This window comes from Tachypleus tridentatus, chromosome 10 (assembly GCF_004210375.1).
Source record: "Tachypleus tridentatus isolate NWPU-2018 chromosome 10, ASM421037v1, whole genome shotgun sequence".
Classification (NCBI taxonomy): domain Eukaryota; kingdom Metazoa; phylum Arthropoda; class Merostomata; order Xiphosura; family Limulidae; genus Tachypleus; species Tachypleus tridentatus.
Window position 1 is genome coordinate 69,316,841 of NC_134834.1, and position 24,696 is coordinate 69,341,536.

The window sequence follows — 24,696 nt, forward strand, 5'->3', positions numbered from 1 at the left end:
GTAGTTTTTCGAGATTTGCGACTGCAATGTAAATCACTTTCATGTATCAGCCTCCAAATATAGTCTTCCATCATGTTTTCTTATACGCTCCCAGGTCATAAAAGAGAAAAATAGGTCTTTTCCATTTACTTTAGGCATAAGCAATTGGGAAATAGGACTTTCTGCCCAGGAACAAAAAGTAAAAAAAAAAAAAAGTTTAAAAAGTCAGCTTGCTACGAATATATCATGATCAAAACATTTTAAGTATTGCTCATAAAGCTTAAATTTATTTAGATGTATAAACTGTTGTATTGTTATAAATACATTTTCTACAACAGTTGGAAATATTATTCTGTTAAAAGATCAAAATTATGATGCTTGATATTACCAAACAAATGTACACAGTGAGTTAACGGAAGTTTACGGACTTAAGCGTTAGAATCAAAGGTTTAATTTCCCACTGTGAAAAGGCCCGGCATGACCAGGTGGTTAAGGCACTAGACTCGTAATCCGAGGGTCGCGGGTTCGAATCCCCATCATACCAAACATGCCCTTTCAGTCGTGGGGGCGTTATCATGTGACCTGTCAATCCCAGTATTCGTTGGTAAAAGAGTAGCCCAAGAGTTAACGGTGGATGGTGATGACTCGCTGCCTTCCCTCTACTCTTACATTACTAAATTAGGGACGGCTAGCGCAGATAGCCCTCGCGTAGCTTTGTGCAAAATTCAAAACAAAATAAACCATATCCACGGTGGAAAATGCTCAGCCTGTCGTCGTGTAGCTGTTTCTTACAACAACAAAAAAAGTGATTTAACATTACTTACATGAAGTATTACAATTATTTTGAGTGTTTACATTTGTGTGTGTGTACATTTCATGCCACCGTTAATATTTTAAGTTTTAATGTGAACGAAGTTGAATTTGAACAACGAAATAGTTTAAGGTTTTATAAATTACTCTGTTTTACTAACTTTTGAGATTTATTTCTGGAAAAATCAACATATTACAAATTCAGCTACACTCTTGCTTTATAATGAATATGAGATTGGCTGATAATGTACTTACAGAAGCCTAAAATGTGCGTTGGTAAATTTATTCGCTGTCATGTTTTTAGCACGCGAAGTATGAAAGGACAGAAAGTAACTAAATAATTCGCACAAGGCAATGGACTAGAGCAAACGTGAAAGAATGAGGACTATTTGGGCTTGAAAATGTTTTTAGAGAGCCACCCTTTTGGTCGTTCTTGATTCCCTGAATTTGCTATAGGATTTGGACTAATAGGATTTACATTAGAGGAATGTCCTTTGGAAGCATCCACCTGCAGAGCTTCAGAGGGTAAAATACCAGCTTGGGTTTCCAAGGTTACCGTTAAACTTTGCCGACACAAAGCACCAATAGCAGACTGGTCTTTTTTCTTCTTTGGCTTGCGTATTTTTATATTGGCTGTACTTTTTGAAGTAGAAGCTTCATCCTCCAGACTGGCTGAAGAATCAGTGACAGAAATAGTGCAGACACTTCTTTTATCAGAAGCTTGACCGGAAACTTCTGATGATCCTTGATTTGTCGATCTTAATTCTTGACACTTTTCTTCTGATTTAAATAACATCTCATTCATAGAGTCAGTTGACTTCACTGAACTTACGGAGTGACTGTCATCTCCAGTAGATGACATGGATTCCCATCTATTGGAACAATTACCATTTTCATCTTTCCTACTTTCCTTTCCTTGATCATATGTTGACGACACATCTTTAGCTTTTCCGTGGAACATATTAGCTTTTAAAGATATACTACCAGCTTGAGTTATAAAGTCTTCTTTGGCCTTCAGCAGAGCTGCTGCTCTTGCCCTAGATGCCGGACTCAAAGACGGAATAAATTGTGCAGGTCCACTGATAGTACGATTATATTCAGGATCTAAAGTAAATTGTTGTAATTCATTAAACTGTTTTGTTTGGGTAACTTCAGGCATTTGAGGCCAGCAATGCATTTCACCATCCCCACGGGGTGATGGAGGTTGGACAATTTGTTGACTATCTTTGACTTTACGGTTGTACTTTTCAATTAAGTTTTTGACACTCGGAGGACCCTCTTTGGAAGCGTGGGTCAAAATACTCCTACTCTTGGAGTCTGGGAGATATCCTTCTGATTCATTCGTAGATTTTTCACGAGATGTTTCTTTCTTTAGCTTCCGAGGACTTCTTGATCGTATTACTGGACTTTCGCCTCGAAGAAAAGGAGCGGCACGAAGTATCATTTCTTCTTCATCCGGATCTGAATGAGATTCTTTTGATTTCTTTAGCTCTGGAACGTGGCATTCAGCTGTTTTTTCAGTTAACGAACCATCTATGTTTGTATCAGTTTTACCGGAAAAATCAGTCGACTTGGTAACACCTGTTGTGAGCTTACAAATAGAATCGTCATGATCTGTGTTTAAGTTTGGCGAAAACGCGTCTACATTTTTCATTTCGTCGCCAAATTGTTCGTTTGGTAGTGAATCCTTTCTTTTCCTGGTTGTTTTTGATAAAGATCAAGTTTGAAATCTACAGCTTTTGTTGAAGACAGGATGTTGGAGCCAACGTCTCTATTTTTAAACGTCGTAATAAAATCTTCGGATTTTGAATATTCACTTTTTTTACTCGTGTCATTCTGAGATATGTTGCTTGGTCCAGATATGTAGGAACTATCTTCTATTAAAGAATTTTCAGAGCACAGAGTAGAAAAGTTTGCCCTCCATTGTTTTTCTGGGACTTTTAAAGCGAGCGTTAGCTGTTCCGCATCTTTATATTCCGGTGCGTTATATACATCCTGTCCTGAGAGAGACTGTTGACCATCGGAATTCCGCCTTACCGACAGCTTTGGACTCGTAACCTGAGTTGAAAATGTATGTGCGTGAGTGGAAGACGGAGACTCACAAGGTTCATTGACTTCATCTTTTATGTCTATGATGGGCTGACCATAAACCTAGAAAAACAATACAGTTTAGGTCTATGTTTTGTGACTCTTATAAAATGAATATGAACAAATCAACGTAAAATACTTGTGTGTGTGTACAGAATTATTTCTTTAAATCCCAATAGAGAATAATTTGATTAAATATTCATGCTTTTCTCCTCATTTTAACATTAAGGTGAGTTGTAAGCGATATGTCAAATGTAACATGTTACTTGTGTCATTCTTTTGCAAAGTATTTTGATTCATGAAATTATACCATAACACGTTTGCAATACGAACCATTATATATACATTTTCATAAACTGTATTTCATGTTTATTATTAGATGACAACATATCGATGGCAACACTTCTAATTATTTACAATTTAGAAATAATATACAGGCTTACAACAAACTATCTTAACTTACCAGAAACGTTTAGTAAATGTATGCAGCATCTTGCCTATCCTTTTGTAAACATTACTTGGAATATTTTTACACTTTGTCAACTTTCAAAGCTTAAAATCACTCATGCCATCACCATTAATTTCCGTTAGTCAAGTATTAACCTTTGTTTTGAAAAGGGCAATGTATTATAATTTACATGACATTCAAGGCGATCATTAATCATATTTTAACTTTACTTTCACTATTGAAACTTACAGATTTTAATACATGGTGTGGTATTTCATCACACGTCCATTCATTTCCACAGAGCATTAAATGCTTGTCCAGAGCACTCTTTACTTAAGCACTCAGTTTATAACTTTTGTACCACAATTATATACACACTATTTCACACAGACTGCCCTTACAACGACCATTCATACTATTAAGCTACATAACATAATCTAGTTCTTAATCAAACTGTAACTGGAAACTGAGTACTAAACCGCCTCAAAACATCATTATGTGTGAATGTAAAATTATGTCGATTCACTTTCTCATTTAGAAGCAAATATATCTTATGCTATCAAATCAACATGATCGATGAAAGTTGTAATCGTGATATAAGGTGGGCTATTATCTCTACTTTGTTATATTTTCATACAATTCTTAGAACAAACCATAGAAAGTTACTTGGCACCTCAAAAGGTTTTGATCCAGAAGCTAAACCCTTGACGGTTATGTTCCTTATTCAGATTTAATTTTATTCGTGAATATACTTGACAAATTAATTGAAATATGTGTTTGTTTATTTATTTGCCACATGATTTCCCGCAGAATAGAAAGGGCATGCTAACCGAAAGTTCGATGAGTATCACATTACAGAGTATGTTTGTGTTTCTCTCTTAACTCTGAATTCGTTACGAAGAAGGGGTTAAAGCGCAGATGGTTCACAAACAATTTTATTAACATATAAATACGGTTAAGCTCACCAAAAAACAACAACAAGGGCAAGTGTTTGTGATGGGTGTTTTGAACTGATAAGAAAGGCTTGGAGAAATATTTAATAGATTTCTCTTATCAAGTGAAAATGTAAAATAAAACGAACTCTAATAAATTAAGCAAAATCCAAGTGCCTAAAATAATAAAATCTAAGTAAATAGAAGTTAACTTTTACTAAAAGGTGAGTTTAAAAAATGTTAAAACGGTTCATAAAAGTTTAAGTTATTTCTACAGAAAGAAACCAGGCTTTAAACACAAAACACTAATATTTACAAAGCCAGGTTTTAACACGACTCCTCTTTGCACGCATATCCTTTGTTCACTATGATCTAAGTGCAAGGACGTGGCAGCCACAGGCCATTATTCCGTTTGTTGACAGTAAAGACAATTATCTATCTTTCCTGCAAGAAACTATGGCTAATTGCGAATTAGAGAACAAAGTTCCAAACAGAGCTAAAACAAGGAAACACTTATATGTTTACTTGTCAAACTTAACTGAAAGAACATACAGACATTTTGAAAGAAAAAATACTTATTAACTAAAGTGGGAGAACTAATGCATGGCACAAATGCAACACTTTCTACCAAGAGAATATGGAACGCTTTTACCGTACGTTTGTTATCATCTAATGTGCTATTGAAAGTTTAGAGTTTTCAAAATTATTTATTAATAGTTTTACTTTACATTAAATGATGGGACAGTTGAACTGTACCAAAACGTTATGCTATGCCATTTGCTGCCTTTAAAACTATTTTCTCTGCCACCAGAGCTTCTGAAAATAATTAAAATTTACAAGGTCAACTTTATTCCACACCTTTGAATATTTTCTACAGTCCATCCACTGTATGCGAAAACTGGCTTTGAAGAATGTGTTTCGTAGATTAAAGCCACAAAAGACTAGTGGAATTGAAAGATATTTATAGGAGAAGATTCCTGTAATTTTTCTTTTTCACAAAAAACATTCATTCATTTCCGGGCATGGCTGAAATCTTTTGAATCTTCTTTGACGTGTTTATTGCCGTATTAAAAGTATCGCTCCCCAGTGGCACAGTGGTATGTCTGCGGACTTACACACTAAAAACCGGGTTTCGATACCCGTGGTGGGCAGAACACAGATAGCCCATTGTGTAGCTTTGTGCTTAATTCAAAACAAACAATTAAAAGTACCAGGAAGTATACCCAGTTTTACTGGAATGGTTTTGTAGGATATAGAATTCACTTTGTAGATGAGGGCATTGGGATGTGATTTCAGAGCCCAGTACAATTTTGAATGCTCTACTATGCGAACTTTTCAACTCCCTTGGACAATATTAAGGCCTCTCTTTAAAACGTTGTGTTCTTTGGTTCTATACTCTTCAAAAATCTCACTATATAAATATCCATCCCCTCAAAGGAATTTGACATACAGTCCTACAGCCATCACGTCTATTCTTGGTAGCATTGTACTGTTGAAATGTTTGGAATTCACCATAAACCAAATACAGAGGCGCGAAACACGTTTGTGGCATAACATAAGGCCTCTTTTTTATGAAGAGTAATTAATTATTTGCTTGAGCTATATATCCAAAGAGATCCAATAAGCAGTGTATGCACATATATATATAAATGGAATTCTACCAATTCATATAAGAGGCAATAGTAATTCACTAAAAGCTTCTTCATGTACTTGGCAAAACTGAAGAAAAACGTTTACTCGCGAAATCATAAAGTGGCATAATTTCGCAACGTGGAACAGTAATGAGACAGCATCTTTGTGTTCTTGAAAAAAGGTGAAATCTGTCTAAAAATATACAGAAATATTTGGAAATCTGAATTAAAATATACATTTGGTGTCAAAGTTTTCAATACTTTAATTAAGATTAAAACGACTAATGACAGCTCTAGAAGTCTTTGGGCATTTAAGATTAAATTCAACTTCAAATGTTTTAAAAGTATAATGCATTTTGAATGTAAAAATTGTTCCAAAAACATTTTTTCAACTTTGAAAAGGTTGTAACAGAGGTATAGAGCTTTGATGATGATATCTGAAAACATGAACTTTATTATGAACCTTTTTATCTTAATGACATTTCTCATCTAGGAGGTAGTAATGGCAATTTCTGGCATTCAGGCTTATCATGCATTTACTACTTTATTGTTTTACTACAGAATTTTCCAAAATTTCGCAGTTATTTTTTATATCTGCAGTTTTCACATAACTTGGCTAGGAAAGCTGCTAAGTTGCTTTTGTTTTAGCTACCTTTGTTTCTCTGTCTTTCCTTTGAGATAATACCCCGTCTGCCTATGGGAGGTCTGGCTGTCTGCAGCAATGGTCTTCAGTAATAGGCCCGGCATGGCCAGGTGGTTAAGGCACTCAACTCGTAATCTGAGGGTCGCGGGTTCGAATCCCCGTCACACCAAACATGCTCGCCCTTTCAGTCGTGGGAGCGTTATAAAGTGACGGTCAGTTTCACTATTCGTTAGTAAAAGAGTAGCTCAAGAGTTGGCGGTGAGACTAGCTGCCTTCCTTCTAGCCTTACACTGCTAAATTAGGAACGGCTAGCGCAGATAGCACTCGTGTACCTTTGCACGAAATTCAAAACAAACCAAGCCAAACCTCCAATGGTAGGTCAGATGATGTCATGAGGATAGAAAGTCCCTTAAGTCTTATCAGTCACGTGGATAATGCCTGTCATTTGGGGTAACTGTAATGTTACTGATCTACTTTAATAAAGTAAGATTTAATCAATATGTAGAGAAAAATAGCTTATGATCCAGTGAAAGTGAACACCTTAAGCAAGAACACGTGCTGTGTTTGTGCATATTATACGTTGGTCATTGTGTATTTGTGTCCAGTTTCTTCAGTTCCTTCTGAAGAATTCTGTTACTCAGGTAACTCAGATTTTTCATTAATTTGTGAACATATTTTGCCGAGATCTCACGTTACTCTTCGAACATATCTTGTCAAAACTTGTTAAACTACTGGTATAAGTTGAAGTTCTGACTCAACTTATTATCAGATCCTCAGATACATCTTGTCAGAACTCCTCTTAATTTGCCAACATTTTTTGTCGGATCTTTCGACATGGTCTGTGGTTCTAGAGAGTCTCCCAGTGTGTCTGTGGTAGGGTTACGGCCCTGACGCTGAAATCCGGGGTTTGATTCCCCGTGGTTAACAAAGAATAAGTATCCCAAGATGAAGCTTTTCGCAAAAGCGAAAACATGCGCACAAACGCACTGTATGAAGAAATCACTTCGACATGAAATATCCCACAAGAGTGCAAATAGATAACGAAAAGTAATGTTTCCTGTGAGCTAGATGCGTGTACATTTTATTCTCATATTTCGTCTGTATTAATATACAAAAATTTGTTTTTATTTTATGGAGCTTGTAAACATTAATATGTATTTTATTTTACATATCTGAATTATCTTATCGTACTACTCTGAAAAAAATAAAGAGACATTTCTAGAAAGCTTCTACTTATAGTTCAGTAAGCGTCAGCGTGTCGTGTTAAGATGCTTCATGTTATTTACAACCTATAGCGGCTGTCACAGACGTTTCAACAGCTGCTGTCTGAATTCTTCTATAGCTTTATGACACATATGTTTCTCTTTGCTAAAAAATTTTAAGGACCAAAAGCCGTTTCTGCATATGAAAACAATATATACATACATTCACCTCTATTATCCTTTATGTAATATGGTTTTGCGTAAGGTTCATGATAATGGACATAAATTAAGATATAGATCTCGTCTTATATTATCTTCGTTTCAACGAAGGCGTAAGATAAACACAAGATACTTACGTGTAATTGATTCATTGTGAACTCTTTTTTTTTTTTAATTGCCTCAAAAGCTGTTTTACGTTACTGATTTACAATTAATGAGTCATATTAACATACCATTTCAAGCATAGTAACAGGATGAGACAATGAGAACAAATAAAACTAAAATCGTTAGAATAATTGAAATGGGATAAACCTTAATTGTTATGTACAGAAATATTTCAACTTATTTATAAATACTGTTAACAATTTTTGACTATTAAAACCTTTCAAGCCGAAACATTTGTTAGAAATCACTGTTTATTTGAACGTCCCAAGTTTTTACCTGATATATTTTTTGGGGTTGTTCTGGTGAACTGGAGCCATTACTACTGCACACAGAAACGTCTGAAATGAAACCAAAGACATATATAATGATACAAAAATATAATGAAATGTACATTTTAACTGCATAGATAGAACTAATATTTAATAATCTAGATCTATTGAGTCTTCGGTATTTACTTCCATAAGAAGACAGAGCGGTATGTATACGGACTTACCAAGCTAGAAACCGGGTTTCAATACCTGTGGTAGGCAGAACACAGATAGACCATTCTTTAGCTTTGCGCTAAACTACAAACAAACCATAACGACAATGTTCAGATTAAATGCTATCAGTTTGGCCTTTCTCCTTGAAAAATGCAGCTTTTCCGAAGAGTTATACGAGTATGGAAAACGTTTGGCTAGTTCCAAATTCACCAGGTGTTTTGTGAATGGCTAGGTTCTAATTATCATGTTAACACTTTACATAGCCATGATTTCCAAATGATGACATTCACCAACTGATTCTTAATTTCTTAGGGCAGCCATTTACTTTAATTAAATTTCTCTATATATATTTCTGATCATTTTGCTATTGAGCTATACGGATGTACAGTTCGTTTGTTGTTAAGCCCAAAGCTGTACAGTTTCCTGTGCTGTGCCCAGGGTCCCAGAACCTGAGGTTTAGCACTATAAATCTTCAGACTTGCCACTGAGAAGTGGGAGCATGACGTAAAGAATAATAATTTTATCTCATTGTATAATGATGCGTAATAATCAAGTCCTGAAGTATACATACCTGTGTGTTACTGTTCAATATGGGTGGATTTCGAAATGTCTAGATCTACTTGTGCATTATATTTTACGTTCTGGATCTAATTATATTGCTGTAAATCCAGATTATCATCATTGCAAAATATATATGTATATACATACATTCATAAGCTCTTTGCTTAGGGCACTTACTAACAGCTTCTTCAATAAGTCTCACTATCTAGGGTCACACCACATTTTTACATGGTTACAGCATGAGTTGTGCCTCAAAGCAAGTACTATAATAAGCTATCTTCTCATAGCATACAATCGTAGGCTGCCAATAAGCAAACACGCTACATATTTCTTGTAATGATACATGCACGATCTGCCTGTAAGTAAACACAGAAAAGTTCTATTGGTTTTGTTTGTTGTTGTTTTTTTTCAGTAATACACACGCGACATATCTTTGAACAAAAACGAACAGTACAACATTTTTTTCAATAACGGAAATATAATCTGCCCCTAAGCAAACTCAAAGTAATCTTACAATTTTTTCTTCTTGCCCTTGTATCTATAACAGTTAATTGGTAACTATGGAGAAAAAATAAAAAGACGTCTATTTGATATAAGAATATAAGGAAACATATAAGAGTTACGAAAGTTTGGTTCATTTTACTCGAATTTACAGAAACTTCGTGTTCAAATTCATATGAAGCTTATAAATAGCATTTTATGCAATCAAAATACTTTTGGATGTAATGAACTATAATGTGTACAAGGTAAAACATGACATATCCACCCACATGAAACTATAGTCCATACGTTAGTACCTGATTATAAAGTTTCATTATACAAAATTATTCACCTGTACTTTTTACTCCCCCCCCCAATGGCTCAGCGATAAGTCTGACAGTTTATAACGTTAAATACAGGGTTTCAATACCCGTGGTGGGCACAGCACAGGTAGTTCATTTTGTAGCTTTGTGCTTAACGAAGAGCCAATATAAAGCAACATTCCACGCAGTGTTAAAAATAACTCTAGCCTTATAACTGTAGAAAATCGATTATCACGAATGATAATAGGTTTGTTTGTTTTGAATTTCGCGCAAAGCTACTCGACGGCTATCTGCGCTAGCCGTCCCTAACCTAGCAGTGTAAGACTAGAGGGAAGGCAGCTGGTCATCACTACCAACCACCAACCAACAACTCTTGGGCTACTCTTTTACCAACGAATAGTGGGATTGGCCGTCACATTTGAACGCCCCCACGGCTGAAAGGGCGAGGATGTTTGGCGCGACCGAGATTCGAACCCGCGACCCTCGGATTACGAGTCGAACGCCTTAACACACTTGGCCATGTTAATAAGTTGAATGAAAGTAAAACATTGTTTTATATAACCAGATGTAGGCCTAGTGATAAAATTGGTCATGGTTATATAAAGATCTTTTAAAGGAGGCTTATGATTCTTTCTCTGAAATCTGTAATGTTGGGTTATTAGTGTGTTATAATATGATATTACAGACGTAAACATCAAGCTAAAATAGGTGCTTCATATATAGTTTGTTCAGCCACAGTGATCTTATTTTGACCCGTTGAAATATGTTATTCATTCAGCCTGGATAATTGTTATTAACGATGCTGAAAATTAAAGTAACGGGAACATAACCTTTACGTTTCAGAAGTGTTCATCTAGTAATTACTGTTATCTTTAAATTTAGCAGAAAGTGTTGGTCACAGAAAACTTATTAATCTAAAAATACTTAAAGTTAAAAAAATATCTGGGTGATGAATAAAGATTGTTTAATGCGTTATTTATTGCTTAAATAATCGTTTTCTTAGCATTCAATCAGTGCCTTAGAAGTTTTTTTTTAATTTGATAATAATGAAATTAATCTATTATTCTATGGCTGAATTCTCCCTATCAACAAAGGGTTGAATTTGAACGTAAATTGTACAATCCATCTACTGTACTAAGTGAGACTTCCCGTCGCACCAAACATGCTGGCCCTTTCAGGCGTGGGGGCGTTATGATGTGACGGTCAATCCCACTATTATTTGGTAAAAGAGTAGCCCAAGAGTTGACGGTGGGTGGTGATGACTAGTTGCCTTCCCTCTAGTCTTACACTGCAAAATTAGGTACGGCTAGCGCAGATAGCTCTCGTGTAGCTTTGTGCGAAATTAAAAAACAAACAAACAAAAACAGGTCACTGTATGACTGTTCTCTTATTGAATCTATGAACAAACTATACTGTGAAGTAAACTACTTAACAAACAGTGTGATGAAAAGAATGTTACAAGTGCCCGAAAATGTTCAGTTGTGACTTTTTAACTTGCAGACACGTGAACCTAACTTGTTTTCAATGAAATTATTTTTATTTATTTTTACAATTTTGTGGTTATCATGATAAAATGATAAAATTTAAAATCGCGATTTATCTTGTTGGTTAATGCTACCATCTTTATTACACACGTTATCGATTCTTACAATACACAGAATTATCCATTTTAATCACAAATTTCTTTCTATAAAGGAGTTTTCTCTACGTGAAAAATTATTTGATAAATTTACTTAACTTTACATGTCAGTTTATGGAAAGGTTTAGTTACACAACAATCAAAATGGCAATTAACCATAAGGTTTTTAATGCTCTAGTTTCTTGCTTCCCTCAATTTCTAGTCTACTTTCAAGTTTTCTAACCACATGATGACTAGCTGCCTTCCCTCTAACCTTACACTGCAAAATTAGGTACGGCTAGCGCAGATAGCTCTCGTGTAGCTTTTCGCAAAATTCAAAAGAAATGAACAAAATATACTTGTCAGCGTTCCTTTCATTTTGACATAATAATACCAATTATATAGTCACGTGACTGTTCTTGAGTCTGACGTTCTGAATGTAGTTCAAACTATTTGTAGCGAAATGTTCATGATAGGTGAACTCGAGCTATCAAAACGGTATTCTTGGAAATACCTTCTCCGTCGTGCGAAATCTGATGGTCATGATGACGCAAAATTTCTCAACACCACAGTTTCCATTGTAGTACGCATGTGCGAAGATGGCGAGGTTAATCTTAGATTACTTATCTTGAAACAGATGCCATAGACTTTGTACTATACACTGACGCCAGCTTCGAAGACCACATTTAAGGAGGGTGAAATTACGAACTATTTGTGGAGGACTTGTCGAATAGGACTATAATGATTCTAGGCTCTTCGGTCTTCCTTCTCATAAATGAAAACAGCTGCTGATTTCGACATGTTGGTGGACAATCATGAGCTCTTGGTTAGTGAGCTGTTGTCAACTTCCTATTGTTAATTATTAACTTTTTAATGGCACCATGAGATATACTGGATTCTTCATAGATGCTTTTCTTTTTTTGATGTCGTTGCTATCCGAAACGCTCTGTTGTTTTTTGTTTTTTACACTTTCATGGAAAACACTGAAAGTTCCCTTCTTTATAATGTTTCATTTAACTCTCCATCGTATAACCTCACTCTATGAAAATCTCTTCTTTTGTTCGGAAGGCTTTTTATTGGCCACCAGCCAAAAGTCACTCCACGACGATATTGTACTGTTAAACAATTGAGAATTATTCATGAATCATATACATAGGTGCTAATCATGGCGCCCTTCTACGTCACAGCTCGCTTCCTCGGTGCCACTCCACTTCATTAGCGTATACAGTCATTTTTATAAAGGTACGATTAACACTGTATATCCTATTACATAATTATTTGAGATAATATTCTATTCCTGAGAAATTGAACTTTTTAAACCGACTTAACTATTTTTCTACAACATTAGTTTATATTTGTTTGTTTACTTTTAGTTAAGCGCAGAAGTAAACAATAAGCTATCTGTGCTGTGCCAACCATGGGCATCAAAACCTCGTTTTTAGCATTATAATATTTCAGATTTATCGCTGAGTCACTGGGAGGAACATTACATTTTGAAAATGAAATTCGTCGAGTAGACAAGTTAAAATAAAAACTAGTATTAAACATAAATGACAAATATTTTATTGTCAAGTGACTTTCAAAGTAAGAAATCGAAGTATTTGTAGTTAAGTTATTGTTAGAATAAAAAACATTGTATTCTTTGTGATTTGCAACACACAACTGTAACAAGAATTTGTTATTATTAGATGAATTCTAAAATTAAAAGTATAGTACAGACCACGTTATAAATTTACTCTATGGTTAAGTTACTTTTAAAGTCCGAACTATAACACAGTTCATGTGAGCTTTAAGATAAAAAATTACATTAAAGGTTTTATAACAGAACCAAAACTTTTCCAAAAATTATAATATAAGCAGATTAAAATTAACACAAAAATTATAGTATAGACAGACAGCATTTTTTTTTTTTTTTTGCTTTGCAAATTAAAGTCGTAATCTAGAAATGTTATCTGTGTAAAATGTCAAATGTGTCTTCAATTCCCTCTGGATTCAGAATTCCAAAGTAAGTATTTCATTACAAATTACAAGCTCAGTGTGTGAAAGTTACTATGGAGATAAAAAGTAAATTAGTCTAAAATAAAGATTCGTGAGCCCTAAGCAGCAGTGCATCATTAAATATCCTATAGTTAACCAACAAGCGATGATTAGTTCACGGCTTCTCCATACGTAAGCGTCCCATAAACAATTACTTTGATTTTTACATTTCTTCTACATAATGTCAGTAATAATTGAGCACGTGTTCATGCGTTACAAAGTATTACAGTGTATTAAAAGTCTCTACATAGTGGTATTTACCAATATGTTTCTCCGTCTCTAGCGATTTGTTTTTGTTTCGAAAGAAGGTAATAGTCAAATCAGTAAACACTGACAATATATATAAAATGTATATATATATATTGTGCACTGTAAGACGAGGCTCATGTTAGACTGTCTAATGGCACATCAGCCACAGGATAAAAGTGAAACGATTAATTAAAATTCGTACACGTATTTTCTTCTTTAAAAATATTTATTTATTCATGTGAATTAACTTTCACGAAATCCAACGTTTACATTAGGTAAGAGCAAGCAATTCATCACCAGCGCAGAAAACTAGAACCTGGTGATGTTTTTTTCTTAAACACACGGTATCTAATTATAGATATATATACATACTATCAACAGAGGGAAAATTACTGCTTATATTTATATATTAGTTTGTTATAACTTAAAAAAAAACAACCCGAAACAAAAATAAATTAAACATAAAACGCTGCACTAATTGAAAAGATCCTAGGGTGCCACGTCCCACATTTATGCCTCCCCCGCTAGTACAGCGGTATGTCTACGGATTTGCAACGTTAAAATCAGAGTTCAATTCCCCTCGGTGGGCTCAGCAGATAGCCCGATGTGGCTCTGCTATAAGAAAACACCCACACGCCCACATCTATATCACCCTTCACTGGTTATCTATCTATATACAAATATTAGCATTAGAATTAAAGAAACAGTGAGTAAAAGAGTAAGTGCTATGAGATAGCCTTTATTTATTATATTATAATGAATTGCACCAGAGTTTTATCATCTATTGATAGTTTAAACTGCGACTGGTTGGTATCCAACCAATCAGAAAATTACACTCCAGAATAAATCCTGTCAGTCTATGGAATATCATATATATATATATATATATACATATTATGCCTAATTGTAGCAGTGTATAGAATAATGACTCACAGAACTGAAATACTATACGCAAAACGTGTGGAAATCAAGGTTTATTTATTGCTTAACAAACAACTTGAAAGAGATATAGTATTCAACGTATAATTTGAAGATGGCTATTGTTTAACATAAAAGTAGAATGTGATCGACGATTTACGTGCAACTAGATAGACTTACATGTGGTTAGAAAGGACTAATGGTTACTGTTGAGAAATAAGCTGGTTAAACGTGCATATACAACTATAAGAACAAATATTAGTTAATATACAACATGTAACATATTATATACACTCAAAAAATAAATTTTCAAATAACTTGCTTCCAAAATAGCAAGACAAAATTATTGTGTTACAAAATAATGTTATACTAGTTTAGCAAACAGAAAAAAATTACTATGACGAGAACGTATACTGAGTAATTTATATAGCAGAATAAATTATCATAATGAGCAAGTCAATTTATTTTGTTTATCGCGCAGAATAAATTACGATGATTAGAAAGTATTTTAATCTAGTTTCAGGAGAAACGTTTGTTTGTTTGTCTTTTGAATTTCGCGCAAACCTACACGAGGGCTATCTGCGCTAGCCGTCCCTAATTGAGCAGTGTAAGATTAGAGGGAAGGCAGCTAGTCATCACCACCCATCGCCAACTCTTGAACTACTCTTTTACCAACGAATAGTGGGATTGATCGTCATTTTAACGCCCCCACGATTGAAAGGTCGAACATGTTTGGTGTGACGGGGATTTGAACCCGCTACCCTCGAATTACGAGTCGAGTGCCTTAACCATCTGGCCATACCGGGCCAGGAAAAACGACAAATTATTGTAACGATAAACAATGTTTTAATCTAACTTTAGGAACCATAGAAAGTTGTCGTGACGAAAAAAGATATTTTAATCTAGTTTTAGGAAACACGAAAAATTATAAGTTATCGTTTTAATGTAGTTTTAGGAAGTAGAATAAGACTATCGTGATAAGAATTGTTTTGTTTGTTTTGGAATTTCGCACAAAGCTACTTCAGAGCTATCTGTGCTAGCCGTCCCTAATTTAGCAGTGTAAGACTAGAGGGAAGGCAGCTAGTCATCACCACCCACCGCCAACTCTTGGGCTATTCTTTTACCAACGAATTGTGGGATTGACCGAAACATTATACGCCCCCACGGCTGGGAGGGCGAGCATGTTTAGCGCGACGCGGGCGCGAAACCGCGACCCTCGGATTACGAGTCGCGCGCCTATCGCGCTTGGCCATGCCAGGCCTCGTGATAAGAAGCGTATTAATCTGATTTAGTGTTAAACACTCGCTGCCTGTGATAACAACTTTAAAATTTTGATATATTTTTTAGTTATCTTAAAGACGTCTAAAAGAAGAGTCGAATTTCCTTAATATAGAGCTGACAGTTGTTTATGAGCTTACGATGCCAAGAGAGGCTCACAGTGGTAATACTTATTTTTTAAATATGTTTCTTTAAACATGTTTTTTTTTAGTTGATAGGTAAAACTTAAAATAATAATGTTTGTGGAGCAAGAACCGAAATCGCCAATTAGCCAACTCTGGTCTAAACTGCGAGTTTTATTCTTAACATTGGATAGTTACTGATTGTTCAAATGTCATTCACCTATCCTGATGTTAATAATAATCGTATGTTTTCATATAGTATCTATTTTGCTGTATATTTCAGCAAAAAGGAAAGTCATATCTATAACGAACCTGCACTGGAACAAAGCTTCAGCAGCTCCACCTTTAGTTGTTGAGCTATATTACTGAGATCAAAGGGTAAATACTCGATTCTCTCCCACTCCCTGCAAACTCCAAAGTTATTATTTGCTTGTCTTTCTTCTTCGCTGTCCTGGAAGGAAATGAAATAAAAGCGCTATTTTAATAATGTGCAAATAGAGACAACTTAATTCTATATCTTAATACAATATTTATCGTTGTTGAGATCCTAGATTTTATCCTTTTTGTTTTTTTCTACCAAAACGCTAATGTCACACATTAAAAATATGCTAATATTTAATGCGAAACGAACAAACAATGTTAACTCTTTGTTTATAAAATCAGCTTACACACAGCGTACGAAACCCACTTTTAGACTAATAATGTTTGGAGTAAACTTGAATGGACAACGAAGAATTCTTTATCAAAAAGTTAACAAAGTAACAACTATATAACTCATACATTAAATTAAACAAGACAACCACCATCTAGATTATGTCAACAAGCACATTTTTAAATGTCTTTCTTTCTCTGCTATGAAATAAAACAGTTTTCAATTTGTCCTTGCTGCTATGGTAGTGTATATTTTCAACATATTTACTGGTCCTTGATTTTAATTTGATACCTGTCACACGTTAGTCGAGTGGTCTTCCAACTGGACTGACGGTTAACACACTAGTCTTTGCTGGCAAAACGCTTTTTTAATAACTATACAGTTCTTTAGTTTACTAACTCCTTCTTTAGCCTAATGACAGATTTTTTTATCAAATATACTATCATCCTAATAGTTTTCATAATGCTATTTCCTTACAGTTTATAAACTGTTTGCTAAAAGTGGATGTACTTTAACCACAAATAATTAGTAATTGATAACCATCTAATTACTTGTTTCTTCAGTTTTTCACTAGATGACCATGAATGGCGTTTTTCAGGACGAGATCCACGCCTGCGTGCCATTAGTGTTCTTTTTACAGAAAAGCTTCCGTTTCCTTTCCACCTAGCATGGCGAAGTTCGGTGTGCAGCCGCATGATAGCGACTTCACGACGTAGCACTTCCCACCGAAGTTGGCAAACCTGGCTATTTCTCGCTGCTAGCTGACATTCTATATTTCGAGCCTTAAATATAACGATTATAACAGTACGAATAAAGCACATTATAAACATTAGAACCAAAAACGTAAACAGTCTAAAAGTAAATCATTTTTATGTTACTCACAAAAACAGAAAAACTGTGGCATTAGGCTGTGATGAAGTTATGATGTTTTAATGTACTTTCTGTGTTGGGAAGCGTTGCACGACAAACTTTCTGACGACCAAACCATTTCAACAAACACTTGAAGAAAGCCTGGAGAACTTGGTTGAAAAACAACATTACAGCACGTGCCCGAAGAAAAGACCAAGTGTCGAACTCGGAACAACCATATATTTAAGCGGTTCGCTTGTTCGCTTGTAACGAATTTTTTAATGTTATAAACACTACAGCTTGCCCTGAGCCACCACGCAACCGATATTTGAAACAACATTTCTGAGCTAAGTTAAAGGTCTTTTATTAAAACTAAACAAACTTATTAATTATAACTAAATTAATTTTTACACTAAAATTAAATAAACTTTTCATCTTTCCTCTGTAAGTTTATGTGAGAAGTTACTGTAGGTTCATAAGAACAATTTGGAGATTCCTCAGTATCTTAAATGTGTCAAAATTATTAACGTTTAACGCATTATCATATCAGTAACACAATCAAATGTTGATCTTTAGAACGCTTAAGCCGGGAAGTGCCATTCAACTTTTACTTGTGCTGACTCAGGCGACACTGTCTTTCAGATGACGACCTTCCCTCCTGCTCCATTTAATCCATAGGTTCGACGTAAATCAAACAACAAAGCGATACCAACAGCCGTAATTTCACTTTGCGAAGAAGGCACAAATTCGTGCGACTTTAATTGTGCAAACGAGTTAGAAAGACAGCGTGGCAGGTTTTAGTTATATTAAACACAGAATATAAAGCATTCAACATTCACAGATCTCAGTAATTCGTTCGAATTTATGTAAGTATTCAACTTCAATTTAATGTCTGATATCGTGGCCTACAAATCCATATACAGTGATCATTGCGTTTGCTTATAGCGGTTTTAATCTTGCTACAAATTAATAGTTTTAAACGTTCTCAAGATATTTTTTTTACAAACATTATTTTACGCATATCTATTTACGTTATATTTGTACTTACATACCTCTACACAAGGAAGTCTGAAAGGGATAATGAGTACTAATTGCAACAGTTATTTAAATGCAGATGAGAGTATACTTGGAGCAAGTATCCTTTGCTATGGTTAGGTTTACAGATTTCCTAGACATTTAGATTGTATGTTACTGATCCTATTCACTATTTACACACTTAATGTGTTTCGATTATGGTTAATAATCTCCGCATCATCCAGGTATGTTGCAATTACATGTATCAATTAGCCAGTCTCTGCTGAGCCATGCATACCGTTTCGCTCGTAGTGTGTTTACACACTCTGCGATTCTAGCGACCTCTTTTAGAAAGCACTTCCAGTGTTGTACAGGAATTTTTTTTATATACCGTATTTTCCGCCTAATAAGCCGAATTTCTGGCCCTAAATTTTGGACCTGATTTTCGGGGGTCGGCTTATTGGCCGATCACTCCTTTCGGAAATTTCTCCTTCTTAGGAAATGTTTTTCTTTTGAAAATTACCATAGGCGGTAATTTTGTCCCAACAGCAAAGCACGTTAAGACTACAGTGAAACGTTGTTTCTGGAATTTCATTGGTTACCTAATTACAGTGAGTGGAGCCAATAACGAATGACATATTGATTCCATCTCTGTCTCAATACGACACGTTCTGCTTTACTACAGAACGCCAATGATCACACACAACATGCATGCTGACGCTGAAACGAGACTAAGAAATCATTTTGAAGAAACTTGTCACTTCTTAAAAATGGCTTCGGCTTATTGGGCGGTAATAAGCAAACACCCTCATTTTCAGAGCTGAAAATTGGCCTCGGCTTATTCAGCGATTTGGCTTATTAACCGGAAAATACGTATATAAATGGCCCAGCATAGCTAGGTGGGTTAAGGCGTTCGACTCGTTATCTGAGGGTCGCGGGTTCGAATCCCAGCCGCACCAAACATGCTCGCCCTTTCAGCCGTGGGGGCGTTATAATGTGAGAGTCAATCCCACTATTCGTTTGTAAAAGAGTAGCCCAGGAGTTGGCGGTGAATGGTGATGTCTAACTGCCTTCCCTCTAGTCTCCCACTGCTAAATTAGGGACGGCTAGCACATATAGCCCTCAAGTAGCTTTGCGCGAAATTCAAAACAAACAAACAATATATATAAATTTTGTTTGTTTTTTATTTTGTTATTAAGCACAAAACTGTACACTGGGCTACTCACCACGCGTAATGAGACCTAGGTTTTAACACTGAAAGGGAGTAAGTTTTGTATAACGTCTCAATAATGTTGCTGAAGCACTAACAATGTACACTTATTCAGTACTGCACGAAATTTTAGTTGTCATTATTTCCTAAGTAGCATGTTCACGTTATTCGATGAAAAAATCGTTTCTTTATTAGCTTATTGAATTTCACACAAAGCTACTTGAGGAATGTTTGCACTAGCCGTTTCTAAATCTGAAGTGATACATTAGAGGGGATACAGATAGTAAAAAGCACCCAGCGCAAACTCTTGGGCTACTATTTACCGACAAATAATGGGCTAAAACACACATACACACCCGGCTGAAAAGGCAAGCATATTAGATAACGGGATTCGAACTTGCGACCAGCAGGTTGCCAGTCGGGTGCTCTAGCACCAGATCACGCCATGCCCAACTTTAAAAAAATGATACAATTCTATAAGAACTAATTATTTGTCACTTAAAATGAAGCTTAGAAAGCAGGTGGTGAGCGAAATGACAGATCTCATGATATCGTAACATGTAGTCTCTAAGTTTGGGAAATATTGTCATTGTAATTATACGTCTACGCTTAAGAGATAAGACGATTACGTCACAATGTACATGTGTTATTTTGTGAGGGTATTCGTTTTTCAAGATCACCTTAATGGATAATTTTATTACAGACAGGGTCGTAGATTTTTTACACCCGATGGGGGGTATGATTTTTGCAACCACTTATGTGGACTGGTCAATTTGCAAATTGGTAATCTCTGATTACGTGAACCTGAAAGCTGTAAATATGCAGTCACAGAGTAATCTTGTTGCCACTATATTTGCATGTATACTTAGGCCTACTGACTGATACTTACGAACTATCGCTTAGATCGAAAAGCTTAGAAGCGCGCCTATATTAAAGATGTGCATTTCGGCTACTGAAAAAGCCTACATCTAGGCCTAATTATGCAATTCTATTGGTAAGAACACGAGAATCACAAGAACAAACACACAATTTGTAGGTCTGTGATGCAATAAAACAATTCAACAGACCAAACTGTAGGGGGGATGATTGTATGCATCATACCCCCCACCTAACATGAAGGGAGGGATGTATACTCCCATCCCCCCCCAGGATCTACACCCCTGATTACAGATCTTGTTTGTTTACCAAAATGACATTCTGTGCAACTACTGGGGTAAAGACTACACCAGACACCTGGATTGTTCAAGTATAATCGTCCCTAATTTTGAACTACGGATCAGATGGAAGGCAAGCAGTTGACAGTACAAATCGCCTGAAGCGACTCCTCTCACTCAAATAGCGGGATTGACAGTCACTATTATAAAATGCTCATAATTAAAAGAGCGAAGCGTCTTTTTATTCACTACGTCTCGAACGTGAGTCCAATACGTCAACCACCACGCCATGTTCGGGTCAGTTCTAGTGTCAATAATTCATACTTTAAAATCAGTTCTTATCAGATAATACATATAAATTCACAAAAATATATGTGCCATATGGCTATAAAAACCCCTGGAGTTTGAATAAATCAATAGATAATTATCTCTTTACAACTTTTCGAGGCTCTCAGAAAGAAACTATGATTAGGGAGCCTGTAATTAAATTGTTTGTAAAGTGCCTAGCAACACACTGAACAAACGTATAACTTATTTCTTTTGTTATATCTATATATAAATGTAAGACATATCAGATTGTACTTTTCAATGTTTTTTTTTCTATTGTTTTCGCTATCTTGTGACAAGAATACATATATACTAAAAATTCAGTGAGTTTCTTATTAACTAACTAGCCTACTTCTTGTTTCCACATAGTAAATTAACGTGTTTTTCCAGTCGTAAGCAACTCTATTACAAAGTCACTGGTATTTATATATTGCTTCGGTAATGTTTAATTTTACCCAAAAGAACATATATTTGACTAAATGTAAACTTTCAAAGTTCTCGTTTTAGTATTACGCCACAATGGTCTCATATACAAAAGTACAATTGCTTCTAAAATCGCCCTCGGAAGGCTACCTATTTGAAACTAAGCAGTTCTTCCGTTACCATCAACACATGAAAGTTTCACTATAAATTACACTTAGAGACGTAACAGAAGTTATCATTTTCCCCATAAAACTGGAACAGGAGTGAAAATCACTCACTTAGCTCCGCATACGAAGTTAAGCAGACATATCGTATAACTTACTTAAGTTAATCTACCGAAAGAAGAATAAATAAATAGAGAGAAAAAAAATCTAGTTTCTATACCTGTTGCAAAAGCTCGGTTGATAAGTGCTGTAATTTGACTATAATTTGGGGGTTCAATCTCAGAGTGGACGGCTTTTTCGCCTGTTCTTCTGAAATGGTGAAAACATAAAAACTCGGAAACATTCAACAGATGCAAAATGCTCGTGTGTTTTTTCATGCATTAACACACACATATGATTAAGCTTTATGGTGTCAAAGAATTATTCATTTAAATCACTGCTTAATTAAAACGAAAATGTTAATATTGTTATTATAGTATCAGTTTATTCAATATGAGAAAAATTACAATAGTGTTCGGTGTTAAAAACATATGGCAAGTAAAGTAGTCACGGTATTTGATATTAATGTTCTAAAATTTGGTATCTAGTAGAGAGTTAAAATGTGTAGAAATAAAACAATTAATTGAACACAGTAGGAAGTGGGATAAGATAAGACTAAAATTATAGCTTCGTTTCTTGTTTAAAGTATTACAATGTGTAAACTAATAGTGTTTTAAGCTAAACACGGTTTTGTAGTACAGAAGGTAGATAGGGATTGCATTACGTCACGAGACCTACATGGAAATTAGGTCTGAATACGTGACAAACTATAATCTTAAAATAGGTGTTATTATGTCACAATAAGGCCAACTTGAATGCCTGTTTAGCAATACCAAATCTTAAAGTAAGTGTCGGTTCGTTACATTATATACACAGGAGGTACGTATAATTAAGCTATAATATCAATCTTAATAAAAGTGTCGTACGGTCACAAGGTATACACAGATGGTAGATGTAAATAAATTAGTATATTCAGTCTTAAAATAAGTGTCGTTAGATCACAATATATACACGAAACTAAATCACAATACTCTGGTAGTGCTGTTAAGTTACAATACGTATATGGTGTATGTATATATATATTGATTCCCTTACGATAAACAGTGTAGAAGGAGTAATTTCATGAACACACCTACGTATCCCAAACATAAAATTTAACGTCCTCTAAGAGAAAACAACTAGACGGTAGATGACAGCATTTAAAATAGGTAACCCTTTGTGTAAGTATAAAATATTACAAACTCCTCTATGTAGCTTCTAGCTCTCAATATAAAACACTCCGCTACATGGTTCTTCGCTCCAAACAACAAACATTCCTCTATGTGGTTCCTATGTCCAAATATAAGATACTATACAATGTGGCTCGTAACCCAAAATATAAGACACTCCACTATATGTCCCTAGTTCCATATATAGGACACTCCACTATAGTTCCTAGCTTTCAACAAGACACTCCATAATGTGCTTCCTAACTCCCTATATAAGAAACTTATATATTTGGTTCTTCAACTGCTAATTACAAAACTACTATAAAGCTAAAAATGTTTTTATAATATCAATGACTATACGGCATGAGTTGCATAAAATTTGGGAAGTTAATTATGAACCTCCAAAAATAACACACAAACAAAAAGATCGCATAACTAAGAGATTTAATTTGGATTAACTTAAAACTGTGTGACAGTCTCTAGTGTTGTTTTTTACGAATCTCGTGTCTGCACCTTGTGGTTCCGGACACACCCAATGGAAGTTCGTTTCCTCTTGTAACTCCTTCATTTTGTCAATAAATTCACGGGTCAACCTGGCTTGCTGTTCACTGTGGTCCCGAAAACTATCCTGGACATGAAAGAAAATTCACAGGTGAATCAAAATAACATATTTGAACGTTGTTCTGCTTGTGGTTTGGTTTAAGAAAGTATATGTGTTCTCAGTACAGAGTGCAAGGTACAACCTAAAACTGTAAAACTACGCCAACACTTGTTGGTCGTAACTGTAACTGCATTATAACCACACTCATGCTCTTGACATCTTGATCTGATATTAACGTTAATTTAATTGAAAAGTTTAAAAAACTAAAATATCTTTCGACATCTATAAATAATTCCTTGCTTTTATAGAAAAAAAATAACATTTCTTGGTATTCAGTAATAGCTGGTTGTTAGCCAAACAGAAGTTTGTTTTTTATATGTCTGCCAAACGTATTCATCTCTATATCCAATTCTGACTTCATACATGATAAATCTTGTTTAACGCGAGGTTTAACATGACTTCGATTTGTTTGTAAGATTGACCGCTCTATCTTTGACATATGTTTGACTTTGAAATTTCAGCTTATATATAAACAGATTGTGTCTACAATTATAGTTTACTCTGATTAACGTCTCATAAAACATATTTTCTGTTAATATGAAGATTAAATATCTTTTTCTTAAAACCTGATGCAATTACTAATTTTGGTTGCTCTTTATCGCAACTGATTTCGGACTAATGTTTGTGATGTGTAACTTACACAGGGTTCTTACTAAAGTCCCACAATGACGGACCCTTGACCCTTAACTTTTCTCAAAAGTCCTAGTGAGATGTACACGGGCTTCAAACTATATTTCAAGGGTTCCACAGGTATAATTTAATAAATTCGAAAAGGAACAAAAAGTTTCAGTGTCAATGAAAAACTTCATT

General features: G+C 35.0%; 1 protein-coding gene across 8 annotated transcripts in view; it reads right to left on the reverse strand.

The window, feature by feature from the left end:
* Positions 1-244: 244 nt before the first annotated feature.
* The window catches only part of LOC143229505 (uncharacterized), a 70,263-nt gene continuing 45,811 nt past the window's right edge, over positions 245-24,696 (reverse strand). For all 8 annotated transcript variants that reach the window (XM_076461941.1, XM_076461937.1, XM_076461935.1 and 5 more), the window contains 6 exons: positions 23,739-23,853; positions 22,199-22,287; positions 17,389-17,619; positions 16,498-16,636; positions 8,394-8,455; positions 245-2,940 (listed from right to left, as the gene is read on the reverse strand). In XM_076461941.1, coding sequence (XP_076318056.1) covers positions 2,440-2,940; positions 8,394-8,455; positions 16,498-16,636; positions 17,389-17,619; positions 22,199-22,287; positions 23,739-23,853 — 1,137 coding nt within the window. In that variant the 3' untranslated portion in view covers positions 245-2,439. The remainder of the gene's footprint in view (positions 2,941-8,393; positions 8,456-16,497; positions 16,637-17,388; positions 17,620-22,198; positions 22,288-23,738; positions 23,854-24,696) is intronic.